The sequence below is a fragment of the Sebastes umbrosus genome, chromosome 14 (genome assembly GCF_015220745.1).
Source record: "Sebastes umbrosus isolate fSebUmb1 chromosome 14, fSebUmb1.pri, whole genome shotgun sequence".
NCBI lineage: Eukaryota > Metazoa > Chordata > Actinopteri > Perciformes > Sebastidae > Sebastes > Sebastes umbrosus.
In genome coordinates, this window is record NC_051282.1 from 30,787,497 (window position 1) to 30,804,925 (window position 17,429).

The following is a 17,429-nucleotide window of genomic DNA, read 5'->3' on the forward strand; positions in this document are numbered from 1 at the left end:
TGTATTTTGATTGTACATTTTTGATGATCAATATAATGCGATTTACACCGGCCACAGTAGCTAGGATCAAATAAAAAAAAAACATTGCGTTTTCTGCACACGGGGAAGTGTGCAAATCCACAAGTCCACAAATAATAAAGTGAAATTAGAGGACAGTTTCAAGCGTAACACCTGCGGGATCTAATTAGCTCGGCAGGAAATAACAACCAAAACATCTTCTCAAGTCTCCGCTTACAGGCTACCATTATCAAGACAATCAACAATCTGAATGAATAAACAGACAATGCCCTGTTTTCTGATGCATGTGCAGCTTTAAGTCAGAACTAAAAGGTAGCGTTACAGTAAGAATGATAATGTTGGATTTCTTTAACCTGCACATTTAGACACAACTTTACTTTATATACAAAAACATTCTATATTCTATGTAACATTTATTTACTATAGATTGTAACACAAACAAAAGTATTTATCTGCTTCATTTACATGATGTCATACAAGTGTTCACTACCACTGTTAAGGTAGCGCACACACACACACACACACACCCATAGTGTTGTATTACAATTAGAAAAGGCTTTACTCGGCATGTGCAACATTAGTATTCAATGAGATATTCTGTGGAGTTCATGATATTGAGGTAAGCTGCATTCCTCTCAAAAATAATAGTAATCTGTAACTTTACAGCTCCGTGTTTAGGAATGTTGTGTTTTGGTCTTAACATTTGGGGATTAAGGACCGTGTTAATAAAAGGCCCAGTGTTTGTCGTGCTGCGTTTTACAGACACACGGCCGATGCACGAGTCACAAAACGGGCACTCGGTTAGCTATGAACTATGAGCAGTGAGTACTGAAGGAATACTTACTGTTAGGGACACGCTGAGCGCTCCAGAGTACAGACTATTCTGTACTTTTAGATATAGTTTTCACCGTGTAGTGCAACCTCCTACACTGGGATTTAAATAAAGTGTGCACCTTAATGCACACGTACTTCAGCAGTAGTCACTTACTGTAGCAGACAACGCTCGTCTAATTTACAATCTGTGAGAAACAGGTGAAGAGAGACATCAAATATACACAGACAACGTAGGACAGAGTGGGATTCAGCCGTGTGTGTTGCTGCTGCGTCCGTCTAGCCGTCGATGTCCCAGCTGAAGAGATGATGTTTCACCAACATGTCTTGTACTCCCTCTTTCAGAGGTCTCTGCTCCTTCTCCTGGAAAACAAAGGGAAGGTTGGAGAGATGATTTAAATGTAAATACAGCAGAGAGGGCAGTTCCAGTATATCACACTACTAACCAAACACCACTTTTTAAAAGATCCTCTTTAACAGATGATGTAAAAAAAAAACCTGCTGACATCAGTGACTGAAGTGGTTTACAGTCTGAACTGATAATGGAGGATTTAGGGTGCTTTCACATCAGGGACACGGGGCCAGATCAGAGTACACTTGACCCCAAAGTCCAGTTTGATTGATAAGTGTGAGCGCTCCGTACCGTACTCCACAGGCACGGTTCATCAATCCGTACTCCAGTCCACTTGAAAAGGTGCTCTGGCGTACGGTTCATGTGGACTCGGGTACGGTGCTCATCAGGTGTGAAAGCCGACCGTACCGAAACATGAAAGTGGACCGCTGGTTAACGTGAGAAACTAGTTGTGAAAGGTCACGCTGTTTTCAACGCCGCTGGTCTCCGAAATCTCTACATGCATGCACCGATCTCATCCTGAACTGCACGGCCGTTGGTGATGAAGCAGGAAGGCAAACGAGAGGTTCATTAAAATATAAACAATAGTAGGCGCTGTTTGTTATTTGATTCAACTGGTTTAATGGTCTACCGCTGAAGAACGAGAGACGCTCAGCGGGCAGAGAGAGAGACAGCGGAGGGAGCATAAGACACTTGAAGCCAGGCTTTATTTAACATTTTACCTCACTATCTCAAAAGATCAAATATAAAAAAGGTGCAGATGTTTGGGTGAAGAAGACAAATGTCAAAAGTTGTTTTGTGTGACAGTCTTCCATCAGCAGATAAGTGAAACTAGTAACTACTGAGTTCACTAAAGCATCTACAGTGTCATCAGTGACATGTTACCTAGAGGTCCCAACTAAAGAGCTGATGCTGAAGCAGCACATCCACAACGCCGGCTATCAGAAGAGAGGTTTTTTGAACGTTGTTCTCCCTCTGAATACTGAAGTCTTCTAACAGTCAGACTTTCTTACTACAGCTCTGTATGAGGACGGTGTGGTAATCTCCTCGGCTCACCTCTTTCTTTTCCGGTAGCTCACAATCTTGGGAGAGGCTGAAGGCAAACTTTGACAGGACTCTGAGGAGACAACAACAGTAGACTGGTCTTTATTATGTGTTTTAGTGGTCAGATTATGTGTCCATATTGAAGCAGAAATTCATTTTTGTGTTGTTCTTAAAGCCCCTTTTTAGTTATTCTCAAACTACCTTTATTAGGTGAGGTAAAGGTGGAACATAGTGGAGATAAAGTGCACTGGAAAGGAATTCAGTGCCAAGTTCAGCAGCTCCCACTTGACCCATTCCTGCTCAAAGTTTCCAAAGTCGACCACCTTTAATGCTCTAGCTGAAACAGGCTGTAGCTGTAAAGTGTTTCTCACCTGAGCTCACACTTGATCTGTACCCATCCAGGACTGCGAAGGAACGACCACGGGTGATACCATTTTTCTACAGCCGGCATGCTGGAGCACAACACCTCCAACCACAGGTGCAGCACCTGCTCACTGGTGAGGGGAGACACAGAGTTAAGAACCAAACAGCCAGAGGGTGTGCGTGCACAGTGACCGTCAGTCTTGAGAACTCACTTGAGGCCGACGCAGGCGAGAGACCTAAACTTGACGTCCATCTGAGCGTGTGCGGTGTCGTGGCTCATGTTGACTGACTGCACCGCCTAAGGAGAGCAGACAGAGGGCGCTCATGCACTTCCTGCTAACGTTCATTCCTACAGGCTGAGCTTACAGACATGGCTCGGCCTCACTAGACAAACACTACGTTAAAGCAACATACTTCTTCTTAGAAGCTGGGACAAACTACGTATTTGACTTTAATCCTCACTCTGCACATAAAGCTAAATCAAACAAACATGTTGTACTCACTCTGTAGAGCAGCTCCTCTGGTGTTAGGACTTTCCCATCTTCATCTAACCTGGGAAATATCAGAAAAGAACCAGTTGAAAGCAGATTCCTCTTTTTCCACCGCCAAAACACATTTCAGTTCTTACTGACGGTAAACATCTCATTTGTTTCTGATCCCACGTTTGTTTGTTGTTAAACCAGGTGTGTTACCACCCAAGCCTCCTGACAGCTTCTTGTAAGTGAAAGTGCCTCCAGGACCTCATGTGGAGAGGTTTGGATGATCCATGTGAATATAGTCCCTTGACAAAACGCCGGTATTTACCTGTAGGTTTTACACAGCACCAGTCTGGAGTAGACGGAGTTGAAGTCCCTCTCTACCTCTCGACTGGCCGCCTGAGAGACAACAAGAACGATTAAGTCCTGTGGTGAATTTCATACAACAACTCTGTGCAATATGGTGCCATTTAAAAAAACCTCTACCTCTTCTATGAACAACCAAGGATGACAAGGCCCTCCCAGTATAGATGGCTTCTTGAGACCGTGCTGGAAAATGGCCTTGAGTGCCGGACACAGAGTGCCTCTGGCCAGGTCGGTCACTGCCTCCGTCACAGAGTCATCACCTGCTAACGAGTACTGGGGACGGACACAGAAATCAGGACACTAATAATCAGGATACTGGAGGAGGAATGTGAGGAAACAAAGAGATATTATTATTAACTGCTCCCATACCTCTTTGCTTCTTTCATCTAGGATCTCCACAAACTTTGCTGGAAACCAACCTGTTACAGAGAGCCACAGAAAATATACGTCAAACAAGCTGTAAAACAGATTATAGAAAAATCTATTATGCAAATGGAAACAGTTGGTGTGGATACTTAAGAAAAGCACACACCTCTAAGGCCATTTAGCTCTCCAACCCAACAGTGTTCATCCTTCTGTGAGATGATCTGATATAGAAAGGAAAACACAGATTCAGAGGTGAGGTTGCAGTATGTACAGTATGTACAGTATATACAGTGTGTGTACAGTATGTACAGTGAGGGTACATGGCTGCAAACAACAAGAAGCAACAGGCCTCGTGCAACAACATTTTCATTTGTCAAAAGTTTCTTAACCGGTGTGAATTTGTCCTCACTGTCACATCCCTAGTGGGGTTCTTGCATGAGGCTCATTCATTGTTTGGTTTGTGTGTGCAAATTCTAACTCACAGTGATGATGTCATTCTTCCTGAAGCCCAGTTCGTCGTCATCATGACGCTCAAAGTCCAGCAAAGCCTTTGCCCGTCTCCGTCGGTTGCGAGACACCACGAGAAAGTTTTCATGATCTCGCTGGTGGCTCTCCATGGAGTAGTCAGGGGTCAGGTCCTGGAGAGACCAGATGGGAGAGGTCAGAGCTACCTCTACTGAATGCTGTTACATTTAGGACATGAACTACACCGTTCCTGTGCTGCAGTGTGTGAACTCACAGTGCTGGAGTGACGTGGGTCCAGACAGTGGAAGTGCTCTGCAGTGCGAGCTATGGCCTCTCTCAAGGCTGCCACCAGCTCTGTCTGCTTAATGTTCTTGGATTTCAGGGCCTCTGCCTCGTCCTCCCCAAACAGCAGGGAGCTCAGGGTGGACTTCCTGCGCAGGGACTGTCTCCTCACCACCTGAACACACACAAACGCAACATCAATTACTGATTTCTTTTGACTATTTTTTAAATAAAAACTCAAGATGCATGGACACGTTCCACAACCACTGACCTTGTTGAGATTGGTGTTGAGTGTTGTGTTGTTGCCGTTGTTGAGCTGTGCCTGTTCGTTCAGGATGTAGGCGAGGTGCTTGTGCCGGTGGGCTTCCAGTGTTTCCTGGGACAGTGTCCCCGCTAGTCTCATAGCCTCCCCGAGGACCGCGGGCCCGTCTCTCAGCTGGCTCGGCAAGTCCGACAGAGTGTTAAAGATGGACGCGGAGTTCTCTGATGACACAAGCTCATCCTCCTGGGGTCGGGGAGTACATTTCCAAAAGGGTTAATACTCAACATAAACAGTTATTGTCAATAGTGAACTAGAATAGTTTGTCAGAAGGCAGACGGTCGTCTAGTGATTGGAAGGTTCCTGGTTTGATCCCCGGCTCCTCCAGAGAGAGTGTCAAAGTGTCCATGAGCAAGACACTGAATCTCTAAAGCTTGGTTATGCTGGTGAAGCTGGCGTGAGGGGTCCGCGGCACAAAATGACATCATAACGGCTTTCGCATGGTGCGTGAAGGCTCCGCAAGTTGTCGCGGTGCTCTGTCTTGCACCTCTGAATTTTTCTAACTACATGCCGACTGCGCCTTCCATTTCAACACGGACGTGACGTTGGGAACCTGTGACCGAGTCATGTGACTGAGCGGACGGACGCTACTGGGCATTTTCCATGGACTGGTCGAGCAGGTCAGCCAGTAAAGTAACCTATCAGGGAGTCAAGACTCACGAAATACGGTGATGTAGTGCAAATACCTTGATCTTGAGCATGCCCAGAGTGACCTGGAAGAGCACCAGTGAGCCCTGGTAGAAAAGCAGATCCCAGATCCTAAGGAGAAGACGGATGTCCACCACGCTGGCGAATGATGTCAGGAACCAGTGCAGTGTGATCAGTGACAACTCTGGATGTACAAGAAGGAGGGGGTTACATAATGTATACGATTATTCACAGTTTATAGTCATTCCACACCACAATTGATTTTATTAATGCACAGCAGACAGCTGAAAGGTGGTGGGTAATCTATTGTACCACACTCTCACCATCTTTCCTACCCGTCCTTACCGATGTCGTGCTCCTGCAGAAGACGGTCGAGGGCCGGCAGGTACTGAACGATGAGCTGGCGGAGAACCCTCTGGTCCGTTTGGACGCCCAGCAGAGTGGAGGAGAAGTAGGATGGAGGAAGGAGGTCTTCGATCAGGGCACACATCATCCATAGCACATCCTCCTCCTCAAGAAAGAGCAGTAGACAGGAAACCACCTGTAGGGGGGTGTAGGGAAGACAATGAAAAGAGGAGCAGTGAAGATGATGAAAATATGATGAAGGTGTTACTGCATTTATGGAAGTTGAGGGGCTAGCTGGTGTAATGTAGGCATTTAGTGGTGACAGCAGGTTCTGTGTACTGTACACGTGATCTCACCATGCCAGTGCCCTGACAGTACCCAATGTCTGGGTAGAGCCAGGCCAGGCCTTTCAGTACCCGTCTGAGCCTCGGCACTCCCACACTGGTCATATTGCAGAAACACGCATTGGTTGGCATAGTCCGTAACAGGTCCTTCTCTATCTGAGGGACAGAGGATAACAAGGAACAATCACACCATGATCACAAAGAAACAGCAGGAGAGACTGAAGAAAAACTAAAATACATATAGTGTAATAAAGACCTCACATTTACCTTTGTTAAAAGGGACTGTATGTAAGGTTTTACACGTATAAATATCTTTAAATCGTATTTTATTGCTAATGTGTGAACAGGTTGTAACTTAACCTAAAAAACGAGACCTTCCGTGACTTCCTGGTTTTCCTCTATCGGCCTGTAGACTGCTTTTAATGTGAAGAACCCGGGCCCGTTTTACTGGGAAAAACCCAACAGATGTGACGTCATGCACGCTCGAGTGCCTTAGCCGTAGCTAATGTTTGGTTAAAAATGGAGTCCGCAAACGCCAACAAACGACCAGCCGCCACCACAACTCAGACTCCAACTCAAACTACATAGAAGCACAACAAAAACTAAGTTATATCTAGTGAAGCCCGTCTGTGAAACAGGAATGAGACCGAAGTCGGGAGGGAAAACTAGTGTTGTGGGAAGTGAGTGGTGAAGCAAGAGAGAGAGAGGGCTGCGGCAAAACGAGCGAGCAGCAGAGCAGAAGACAAGAGTTAGTTTAGCTCTGAGAATATCAGTGAATGTTCAGTGGAAGATTCAGTTTGTGCAGAAATAAAAGCTGCTGCTGCTTCAAAACCAACAGAGGTTTCCCGTGTCTTGTTTTCTGCTGCTGAGTGAAGTGATCGGGGTTTTCTCCAGAGCGAGTAACGTCATCTACTCCGGCCCAGGAGACCAAAAACTACTACTTGTCTAATTTCATATGATATCTGTGTCTTCATTCTAGCTCTAAAACTGAACCTACTAAAGCTTCTACTAGCAGTGGGATTGTGTTTGTGATTTTACCTGTTTAGCTGAGCTGGTGTCATCGTTGGAACTGTTCTTAATGATTTCTCTGTAAGAGATCTCAGAGGTCCTCTTCTTCTGCAGCGCTCCAGCCAGACGCATCCATAGCTAACAGACAGAACATCTATAAAGCAGCTGTTTTGTGACTTTGGAGATAACTTAGAAACTGTAGCATTCTAGTCACAATATTTATTCACTTGTTTTTTACATCAAAAATTGACTGGCCATCGTGGGCAGTACTTTAGCCCAATGTGTCCCACTCCTAATCAATGACACAAACAGTTCTCCCATGCTGAGCGAGTCCACTTACCTGTGGCCTCATGCTGTGCGGTATGCCACCGAGCACCAGGGAACGCAGACGCTCGGAGCGCGAGAGGACGGGATCAATGAGCTCCCAGGTCAGGTCGCCCACCGTGTGGTTGTGGGTGAACTCCAGGTGGGCTTGCCAGCGCAATCGCTGCTGGGGGTCTTCACGCTGGGGGGAGCCTTCAGAGCCCAGCCAGGACCTGGGCTTCCCATCGTCTGAGTGACAGGAGAGGAATATATGAGGACTACTAGTTTGTCTTCTTTGTAATCATAATATTACCATGAGTTAACCCCAATCCACCTCTTGATCTGAGGTATGGGGAAAGTGATATCAAGTACAATTGTAATGTAACCAAGCTGATAGATGATAGGGACGTGGAAGGAAAGTGGACGGAAGTGATAAGAGACAAGTGGTTAAATAACAAAGGCAAAAATAGAACTCCCTTAATGGGAGAGATACACCGTCCTCCTAGCAGCTGACCTTTACTATGCATGTTAACTATTAAGCAAAAATAACATGGAATATATCAATAATCAGATGAATAAAGAAAACTAAATATTGGTAAATCTGAAGGGCTGGTTCATCTGTGTTCAACAGGAAACACCGTTCCCACTCAGCCGTTGCAAAAAGCAGTAAGGTAGGTTACCAAAGTAAGCTCATCGAAGCCAAGTTTAGGAATAACTGAAAGGGTTGTGAATGGACTCTGGTGGCTTTGAATAGAGCGATATAACGGTTTAAGTTACCCGTCGTAAAGGCGGTCTGATGGCGAGGTAAAGCGGCTGTGGACGGGAGCAGCAGACTTAAAAAAACAAAACAAAATCAGTTCAAGTGTACGCTATATTTAGAGTATTTTCACAGCTTAACCTCGTCATCAGACAGCCCCCCTTTCCATGGTGAACTGAAGCCGTTATATCGTGGACTTCAAAGCTACGAGACCAGACTTCATTCATAAAAACAATCATTTAACGTCGCAGAACAGAGGAGTTGCCAGTCTACCGCTGCATCCATCGGTTAGTTAGTTTGTGTTATTGTGTGACTTTCGGATCCGAACTAATGTGGCGTCCACATAGCAGTACGTTGCTGAGCTTCCGTACCGTACTCCTGTTTGCTTCGCCAAACAGGGAGCGTGCCGACCGCCATCTAAGTTACTTTATGTAACGTTAATAAGCTGACTATAAGGATGTATATACTGTATGTGTAGCAGCGTCATCATGCAGAAACCTACGTCAGGTCACGTGGGGAAAAGTTTTTAGAAGGGCAAGAAAAGAAAAAGTGCAGTCATAACTGAGATCACATGAGCTCAGTTTGTGTACATAACGGAGCCACTGTGACCAGATATGAACATTCACATTTAGATTTCTTTACAGGGATTGTACTAGTGTGGGACAGAAGAAGTGTCCATGTGAGTGAACAACACTTTACCTTCAGAGTCCACTCTGAAGCCAAACTCATCATACTGGTGTTCAGGCTGTTCTGAGGACTCTTTCTGTAGAGACAAACAAATAACACGCATGTCTTCAGTAGAGGAAAGGTGACTGTTAAAGACACCGTTGAAGCATCTTAAAACACCAGTTAACACAACAGATGTCACATGAAGACAAAGCCCCCGAGGTTGTTGTCTTCATATTCTGTCACGCTGATGCAGATGTGTCATAGCTTGTCATTTTATTTTCTGCTCTCGTTCTAAAACAGTCACACTCTGTTCATTCTCTATTTAATGTCACAGTTACTGAAGAAGGTTTGCACATCAACAACACATGGAGTCACATGAATCCTCACTTGATGGTACTTTGCCAAAATGTCCTGGGGCCACATGCTCGGGGTGAGAGCGGAGAAGGGCCCCCCGGGGGCTGGTGTGTAGGTACCTAGAACAGAGAGATTCACAAATTAGAACAACTGGTACCGGTACTGGTACTGGTCCAGTGTAGTTTGCCATTTCTATTTGACAAATGACTGAATGAAATGAAAAAGAAGGTTGTTGGTAAAATGGGAATATGACGTGTGACTACAGTAAGAACTGCAGGTCAAAGGTCATCCTCCAAGCTGCAGGCGCACTCATGCTCGTTTAAGTCTGAGCAGCAAACTGATAAATCTGTTTATCTGTCTGTAGTTTGTCTTTCTAGTTAGTTAGCTAGTTAGGTGTAGTTAACTAGCCCAACTCATTGCATTAGCTAACTGAGGGTTTTCATTTCACTTTTTAGTTTCCTCCACCTAAGAACAGGTGAAATCAACGTAGTGGATTATTCGTAAAACACACTGACTGTCTCTCTCACTCACTCGCTCTCTTCTTTACCGTCTCCTCCTGCTGGAGATAAATTAACGGAAAGCAGCCGATACTGGAGGTTTGTGGGTGTCTAACAGGTTTGAACGACGGGGAGCGACACAACTTTCAGCCCAAAAGAAAACAAGAAAAACGTCCCGTTGGATAAATAAATGAAATCACAGATCAGCCTGGTGCGGTGTCGGTGCTGGAGCTGAGGCGAGAGCGGCCGGTGCTGGTGGATGGTGCTCCTCCAAAATGTCCCGAAACTGCTTTTTAAAACGTTGCACCCCGGTGCGCTGTGGCCGGTGTGCGGCGGTGCGGCTCCTCGGTGCAGCAACCAGACGGCCGCCTCGCCAGGAGGAGACGGTGAAGAAGAGAGCGAGAGAGAGAGAGTCGGTGTTGTTGCTCTAATTCTTGTCTCATTTGTGGTCCGATAAACAGTAAATTCATCTAAACTGGGTTGAGAAAAACGATGCTATCTGGTTGCCACGGTGATGAATTACATCTGACTATTAACCAAACCCCCATTCTCTGTTTGAGAAAGAACATTAACCAAAAAACAGGAAGTAAAACTGGCTTTAAACAGAAAATATGATAAATATTACGAGGGAATTTTGACAATAACAAAGCAGGTTAAAACCACAAACGAGATATCAAAATATATACAAAGGACGGAGTAAAGGCATTCATTCTTGTGATAGAATTAAATACAATTAATCAAATATTAACGATCCAAGGTCAGTGTGTATTTGTGGACATGAAAGTCTTTCTCATAACCACAAATACATGAACAGAAACCCCTCTTCAAATTGAGAGATTTTTCCACCAAATGTATAGAAATCTTTACCTGACATTCTGTTGGTAATAGAGTGAATAGCTTCTATACACAAATCCTGCAGTCACTCTGGAGAAAGGAGGTCAGCAGATCGCACCCACTCTGTAGAAAAGGACAAACAGAGGAAGAGAAAAGGTTGGTGGTACTTTTTCCGTCATTGATTACAAGTTATTACAGTGCATCGTCTCAAACCTGCCTCTTTTGCCATAAAACATCGTTGCTGTTCTTCAAAAATTACACAAGTACCTCTACATGAGTCCAATCTCGAGTCCAACTATCCTGTAACAAAGCAACGTTCCTTCTTCAAACATTGAGCATATTAAATGAGAGAGGAAGAGATACGGAGAGAGAAAGAGAGACATTGTGGTCTCTCTTCTCACGGCCATATGACTGACGTACTTACTGGAGGCTTCACTTAACTTTTGTGTGTGTTCATTCTCTATTTTTAAAAAGTCCTGGGGCAAAATGAACAAACACACATCGTGTGAGAATACTCAGACAGAGAGAGAGACATCCGTCTCACTATTTACTTTTTTCATTTAGTGAATAGCTTTTTCTCCATGACAAATGCATCACACAAGTCTGGTAACTCACTCTGAATATGACTCTAAAAGATAACATGCTTCTATTCTCTTAGTATGTTTTTACATCTTCTTTAAAAACCAGTTTCCCCGCATGACAAACCCAATGGAAAAGAGTCTCATTACAATTCCAATGAATCATTTAAGAAAATACGTTGCAATTAATTAGAACAGTAATGAAGTAAATAATGAAGCACCCTAGCAGAAAGCATAACTGCTGAGCCGATCACCATCATCTCTTCCTTCTCACGGTGGCAACAAAGCTCTGGTTATTGTACAGCCATCCAGGGCCCTGGCAAATGTTTGGCTCTGGTTATGCCACATATTAAAAAAAGGACTCTCTCAAGTGCATCAGTCAGCCAACAAAAATAAAACACACAGTCAAGTCAATGCGCTCTTCTGTCAGTATTCTCCATCCATCCATCCATCTTCAACCTCTTATCCGGGGTCGGGTCGCGGGGGCAACAGCTCCAGCAGGGGACCCCAAACTTCCCTTTCCCGGGCCACATTAATCAGCTCTGACTGGGGGATCCCGAGGCATTCCCAGGCCAGTGTGGAGATATAATCTCTCCACCTAGTCCTGGGTCTTCCCCGTGGCCTCCTCCCAGCTGGTCGTGCCTGGAACACCTCCCAAGGGAGGCGTCCAGGGGGCATCCGTGCTAGATGCCCGAACCACCTCAACTGGCTCCTTTCAACGCAAAGGAGCAGCGTCTCTACTCCGAGTCCCTCACGGATGACTGAGCTTCTCACCGTATCTCTAAGGGAGACGCCAGCCACCCTCCTGAGAAAACACATTTCAACCGCTTGTACCCGCGATCTCGTTCTTTCGGTCATGACCCAGCCCTCATGACCAGAGGTGAGAGTAGGAACGAAGATTGACCGGTAGATCGAGAGCTTTGTCTTCCGGCTCAGCTCTCTTTTCGTCACAACGGTGCGGTAAGGTGAATGTAATACCGCCCCCCCGCTGCTCCGATTCTCCGGCCAATCTCACGTTCCATTGTCTCCTCACTCGCGAACAAGACCCCGAGGTACTCAAACTCCTTCACTTGGGGTAAGGACTCATTCCCTACCCGGACTAGGCAATCCATCGGTTTCCAGTCAGTATTCTTCTGTCTGCAAAAGTTCAGCAAGGCTGACCACCTATAGAGTTTTTCCAACATATCAATAAAATGGAAAACTCAACATGTGCTGCATATAAACACACATTAAAACTGGAAGTCAGCCAAAGAATGTAGATCCAAAATACCCACAACGAATGTGCTGCTGTCCAAATATACGTTTTGAGCACACAGAATAATCACAATCCCCCGATTACTGGATAGTCAACACCAATTATTTGTAAAGAGCCAGAGTTTCTACACAATTAAGCCATTGAGTAAGGGGATAGGGGGTTGAAGGCTAATAACCAAAAGGTCATGGCATCTTGCTTCCACGTTCCTATTAAGTATCCTGATAGGGGACACTATTTAAGCACTGATAAGCCGCACACAAACACACGCTGGCAGACACGACAACCGTAACCTGCTAAAAAAGAGGCTCACACCAGCATGCAAGCACCCTGCCAAAATGATTCATTCCAGCAGCAGGCTTGCAGCATCTGAAGAGGGATTTAGGACTTAAGAGAGATGAGAAATCAATTTGGAGGTTTGGAGGATGGCCAAGTGCTTTCAGGCTAGCTCTGTGTGGAGCTCAGGGGAGTGCTGGGATTTTGGAGCGACTCCCTTTACAAGAACACAAACAGTTCAATCACCTGCCAGGAAAAAACCAACACGACTGACTCGAGCCCCTCCTGCAAACTTGTTGCACACACTGACAATCTAACCGCGAAAAAACTGCTGCAGATGGAAGCAAAAGTTAAACCTGAAACGATTAGCTCATTGATCAGTTAGTTAATCTACATAAATATAATCCTGATGGTCACCTCTTAAGCCCTAGGGGTGCTGGAAGGTGTGGTACGCCTAGACAGACAGACCCAAAATAGACCAAGAATAGCTCCACAACTACCAGGTCTATATGCATGATCTTGGTCTCTATGGATAGGTAAGACCTGAGAGAATTCACCCCCAGCGTCAGTAACATTGTCCAATATTGCCATAAAGCAGTCCTGCTCATTGATTTACAACATTTCCCACAATGACCAAATACAACCAGAGATAGTGAACAGACAGTAACGACGATACAGACTGCAAAATCTGATGTGTTACAAATGTATATATAATCTCACAGACCCAATACAGATCATATTAAACTCCCAGAGACACTATGATGAAACCAAAACCATCACTGTTGGTGATTTAGCAGAGAGGACCTGACTGGGTCTCAAATAGGTTTCTATTTTACTCTGAACACAAGAAGATCTTTTCCATTGTTGAGGTGCGGCTATGCTCACCTGTGTTTGCACACACTGGTCAACACCCTGCTGCAAGAAAAGCAAAGAGTAACATCCTGCTGTGCTGACAGGGCAAGTGTGTGCACGGCAAAACCCTTCCTTTTACACCAGTAGCGTTTACCTTGATAACCGAGTTGCCCTGTTGGGCTGCCCTATAGACACCCCCTCCCCTACTCAAACACTTCCTCCAGTTGTTCCTCACAGTGACAACAACAACAGTGACTCATGCTCCCCTCTCATCAATACGCCCACCCAAGCAGCCACGTATGGCAGAGAATTACCGGCTCGTGCCTCGCCAAGTTAGCTCTGGCTGAATAATGACAGATTGTGTGTTTCCGTCTCTCTCTCTCTCTTTCACACAGCCACACGTCACATCTATCCGTTCACACTCTCAGTGCACACACAGACAGAGGCATGTGCTACTGTGGTGAACAGGAATGTCACTTCCTCAAGAAGCAGGGAAATGAGACGATACTGGGAAAACCCCTCCAAATGCACCGCGTTTATACACCAGGGTGTTTAGAGGTCGGGGGAAAACAATCTGCAGGTGAAAGGAGCTTTAAAACAACTTATAACAGCTCTTGGTCATTCTAGTTTAAAGCTGATCTGTCTACAGAACCACAGCTTTATTAGTAACCGGCCTTAAGACATTAGATTACATATTCTGTAGCAGCAACAAGTGACTCATCTGGATTTGGTATTCCTGGTTACACACACAGCCTAGCAATACATGTTAGGGTGTAACATAGGGCTGTGTATCAGCGAGAACCCGGCGATACGATACGTATCATGACACAGGGGTTCCGATTCAATATATCGGCGATATATTTGGGCTGCACAATTAAGCGAATATTAATCGCTATCACGATTTTGGCTTCCCACAATTAAATGAACATGATCAACTGCGATAGTGACGTTTAAAACGCTCCGCTCATAGAAAACTCTGCTGCATAAATCAAGTGCTTGCTGAACTAACAGCTTGAGATGCACCGTCAACCAGCAGCCACTGCCATTGAGTTATATTATGGTGTGTTCAAGCTCTACTCAGTACAAATGAGTATTGGGCAAAGGAAAATTATAACGCTATCATGATGCGTTCAAATGTAATCTTGTAAGATGTAGTTTTTGGCGAGAAATTTATATCCTAACTAATAACTTAAATCCACTTGTTTGAAGGAGATGTTTCACAGCAATATAACATAGATATTAGAGGGAAATATGACCTGTTTAACTTCCTAACACTAGCTATAAGCAGCTCTTATAAAGCAAATATTTAAATAGAAATACAATAACTTATTTTCTTATCATTTTAATTGTGTGTTTTTATGCAACAAAAAAAAACACTGTAGATGAGAATAACACTAAGTAAAAGGATAACATTTAGAGTTTTTGATGGTTTAATGTAGCACAACATGGAATGTGAAAGCAGCGCTCTGTTTATTTAAATGTGAAATTGCAGTAAAAATATTTTGTCCCTATCATCTATAAATAATCGAGATTTCAATATTGATCAAAAATAATTGTGATTAGCATTCTGGCCATAATTGTGCAGCGCTACAATATATTTCAATTACTTTTTAATCTAATTAAAAAACAAAAAACTGTGATAGAATAAAGAACACGCCACCATTTGCATAAAATCTGAGTTAAAAATAACTACTACTACTATTACTTTTTTATGCAATTTACATTTATCACGGTCCCTGTACCATCCAACATTGTATTCCAAGTATTTACTCAAAGATTAACTATCGATTGAAAAGTGGTTTTGAGAATCGATAAAGTATCACAACACAAAATCGCAATACTTGATATTTTCTATATTTTCTGACAGTGTATGACTGATTTGAGTGTTCATCAGAGTCACGATCTGCAGGGAAAAGCTCTACAAAGATGAGCATTACAAAGATTTTAACACAAATGAATACACATTAATATACAACCACAAAATAAAAATGAATTGAAAAAAAAACACCCATTCCAGATACTAAATAGAATTTGTCATTTCTTTAGTGCACATTCAGTTTGTTTAACTGATGAGAGGAAATGAAAAGAATGGTGTTAACTCTGTATATATTATGCATTTAGTTGGTGTCTTTTATAAAGTATTTAACATGTACACATGTTTTCAATTACACATGCATTAAATTAAGCATGTAAACTGTCAAATAAAAATCAAAAGTGTACATAATCCTAGCCATCATTTGTATGTGGGGCCCATGTGGGTAGTAAATGGGCTGAAAAATGGGCCCTATATGGGATTGTCCGCGGGTTCCATAATGACCCAATGTCAATTGCCCGGATGGATTCCATGCAGGATTACAATGGGTGTTATGTTGGCCCCAACTGGGCAACATACCCAAGACCCATCTTGGTCCCAGCTTTAGGTACTATGTGGGTACTACATGGGGACTCCATGGGCTGAAATATGGGTTGTAAGTGGGTTTGTCCACAGTTTCTATGTTGGCCCCATGCACTAATTTCCCAGTAGTGACCCAACTAGGACCCACACAGGTAGCCCACATGGGGAGCCCATGTGGGACCAACTTAGTTGATCCAAGTGGGCCCCATTTGTGTTGCCCATTCTGAGCACAACTAGGACCCACATGGGTAACCCACCAACTTAGTTGATCCAAGTGGGCCCCAGATAAGATGCCCATTTTGGGCCCATACCCACTTGGTACCCAGGTACCCCCAGCATAACCCATGTGGGGCCCACATAACCATGTTGGCTGGGATATCGCGATACTTCATATTTTCCTACACCCTTAATGTAACATAAAGATGGTTTTAATGTGAACTGCAGCATCTTTTAAACCAGACCAGCTAAAAACAGATGAAAAGCTAACGTTGTGCACGGTAGTTCATTAAACCAACACGTAATAAAGCATCATATCACTCCAAATGCTATGAAAGTATTCTGATTACTTGCATGTTAAGTGTGTGTGAAAACTAAATGTTCATTAATCAGCTGAAATGACGTTGACGTTACGTCAAACCCCCCAGGTGACGTCAGGTGACGTCAGATGACGTCAAACGAGAATAAAATGAGCTTTAAACGGTTCAACTGCAACACATTTAACCGACTACATTCACGTTTATTTACAGATATCTACTACACAGTGCAGTAGTATAATAAGTCCTGATAAAACTCCTAATATTAACCAACATAACGTGACGTTTAATCACTCCCTAGCTGTCAGCTGTTAGCCAGACATTATCTTCTCTTCTAGCTAACAGTTCAACATGATCAGCCTGCTACTGCAGCTTTAACTCACCGTGGCATTATTCTAGAGAAAGCTCAAGGTTAACGTTTGCTTCTGTCGTTGTTAAAGCAGGTAAAGCACCATATGTTATGCCATCATCCTCATCCTCCTCTTCTTCAGGCTCCTGTTAGTGGTTTCTCTGCGTTGTGCACCTGCTAACCTGCTAGCGACGTGTTCCTCCGCTGTATCCCTCCACCGCTCTACTGGGTTATCCTACTGATGTGTCGATACCGGACGAGTCGACTCTTTGAGCTGGCTCTTTTAAGTGAACGATGGGAGCCGGCTCTTTTTTTTTTTTTTTTTTTTTATTAATTCAAGGTAGTATGACAGGATGATCCTCTCCGCGCCAAAGGCACTCAATGCACTGACTGTGACTGAATGTTGTGTTAATGACGTCCGTACGACCGATCAGGTGATGACAGACAAGGATCATATAATAGAATAGAAAGCTTTATTGTCATTGTATTAAATTCAACGAGATTCACAGCTGCCACTTCTGGTCGGTGCTTTAAAACAAATACTTGACAAGAC

The 17,429-nt window shown here is 44.1% G+C and overlaps 1 protein-coding gene across 1 annotated transcript; it reads right to left on the reverse strand.

Moving 5' to 3' along the window:
- Positions 1-289: 289 nt before the first annotated feature.
- sgsm3 (small G protein signaling modulator 3) lies at positions 290-17,094 on the reverse strand. Its single transcript, XM_037792076.1, has 21 exons — positions 16,911-17,094; positions 10,675-10,764; positions 9,344-9,429; positions 8,987-9,050; positions 7,568-7,779; positions 7,258-7,365; positions 6,232-6,375; positions 5,876-6,071; positions 5,569-5,714; positions 4,835-5,068; positions 4,556-4,738; positions 4,299-4,454; positions 3,983-4,037; positions 3,820-3,869; positions 3,571-3,723; positions 3,413-3,483; positions 3,112-3,160; positions 2,821-2,906; positions 2,617-2,739; positions 2,258-2,318; positions 290-1,212 (listed from the first exon to the last, which is right to left on the reverse strand). The coding sequence occupies exons 2-21, from the start codon at positions 10,679-10,681 to the stop codon at positions 1,129-1,131; spliced, it is 2,268 nt and encodes a 755-aa protein (XP_037648004.1). The 5' UTR covers positions 10,682-10,764; positions 16,911-17,094; the 3' UTR covers positions 290-1,128.
- Between the last annotated feature and the right edge of the window lie 335 nt (positions 17,095-17,429).

Bases quoted from the DNA above. Each gene is read 5' to 3' on its own strand.
- sgsm3 (XM_037792076.1), bottom strand. The intron at 5,069-5,568 runs GTATTTGCACTA...CCCCGACCCCAG, and splicing joins TGGGCATGCTCAAGATCAAG to GAGGATGAGCTTGTGTCATC. The intron at 2,319-2,616 runs GTGAGAAACACT...TTGTCTCCTCAG, and splicing joins CAGATCAAGTGTGAGCTCAG to AGTCCTGTCAAAGTTTGCCT.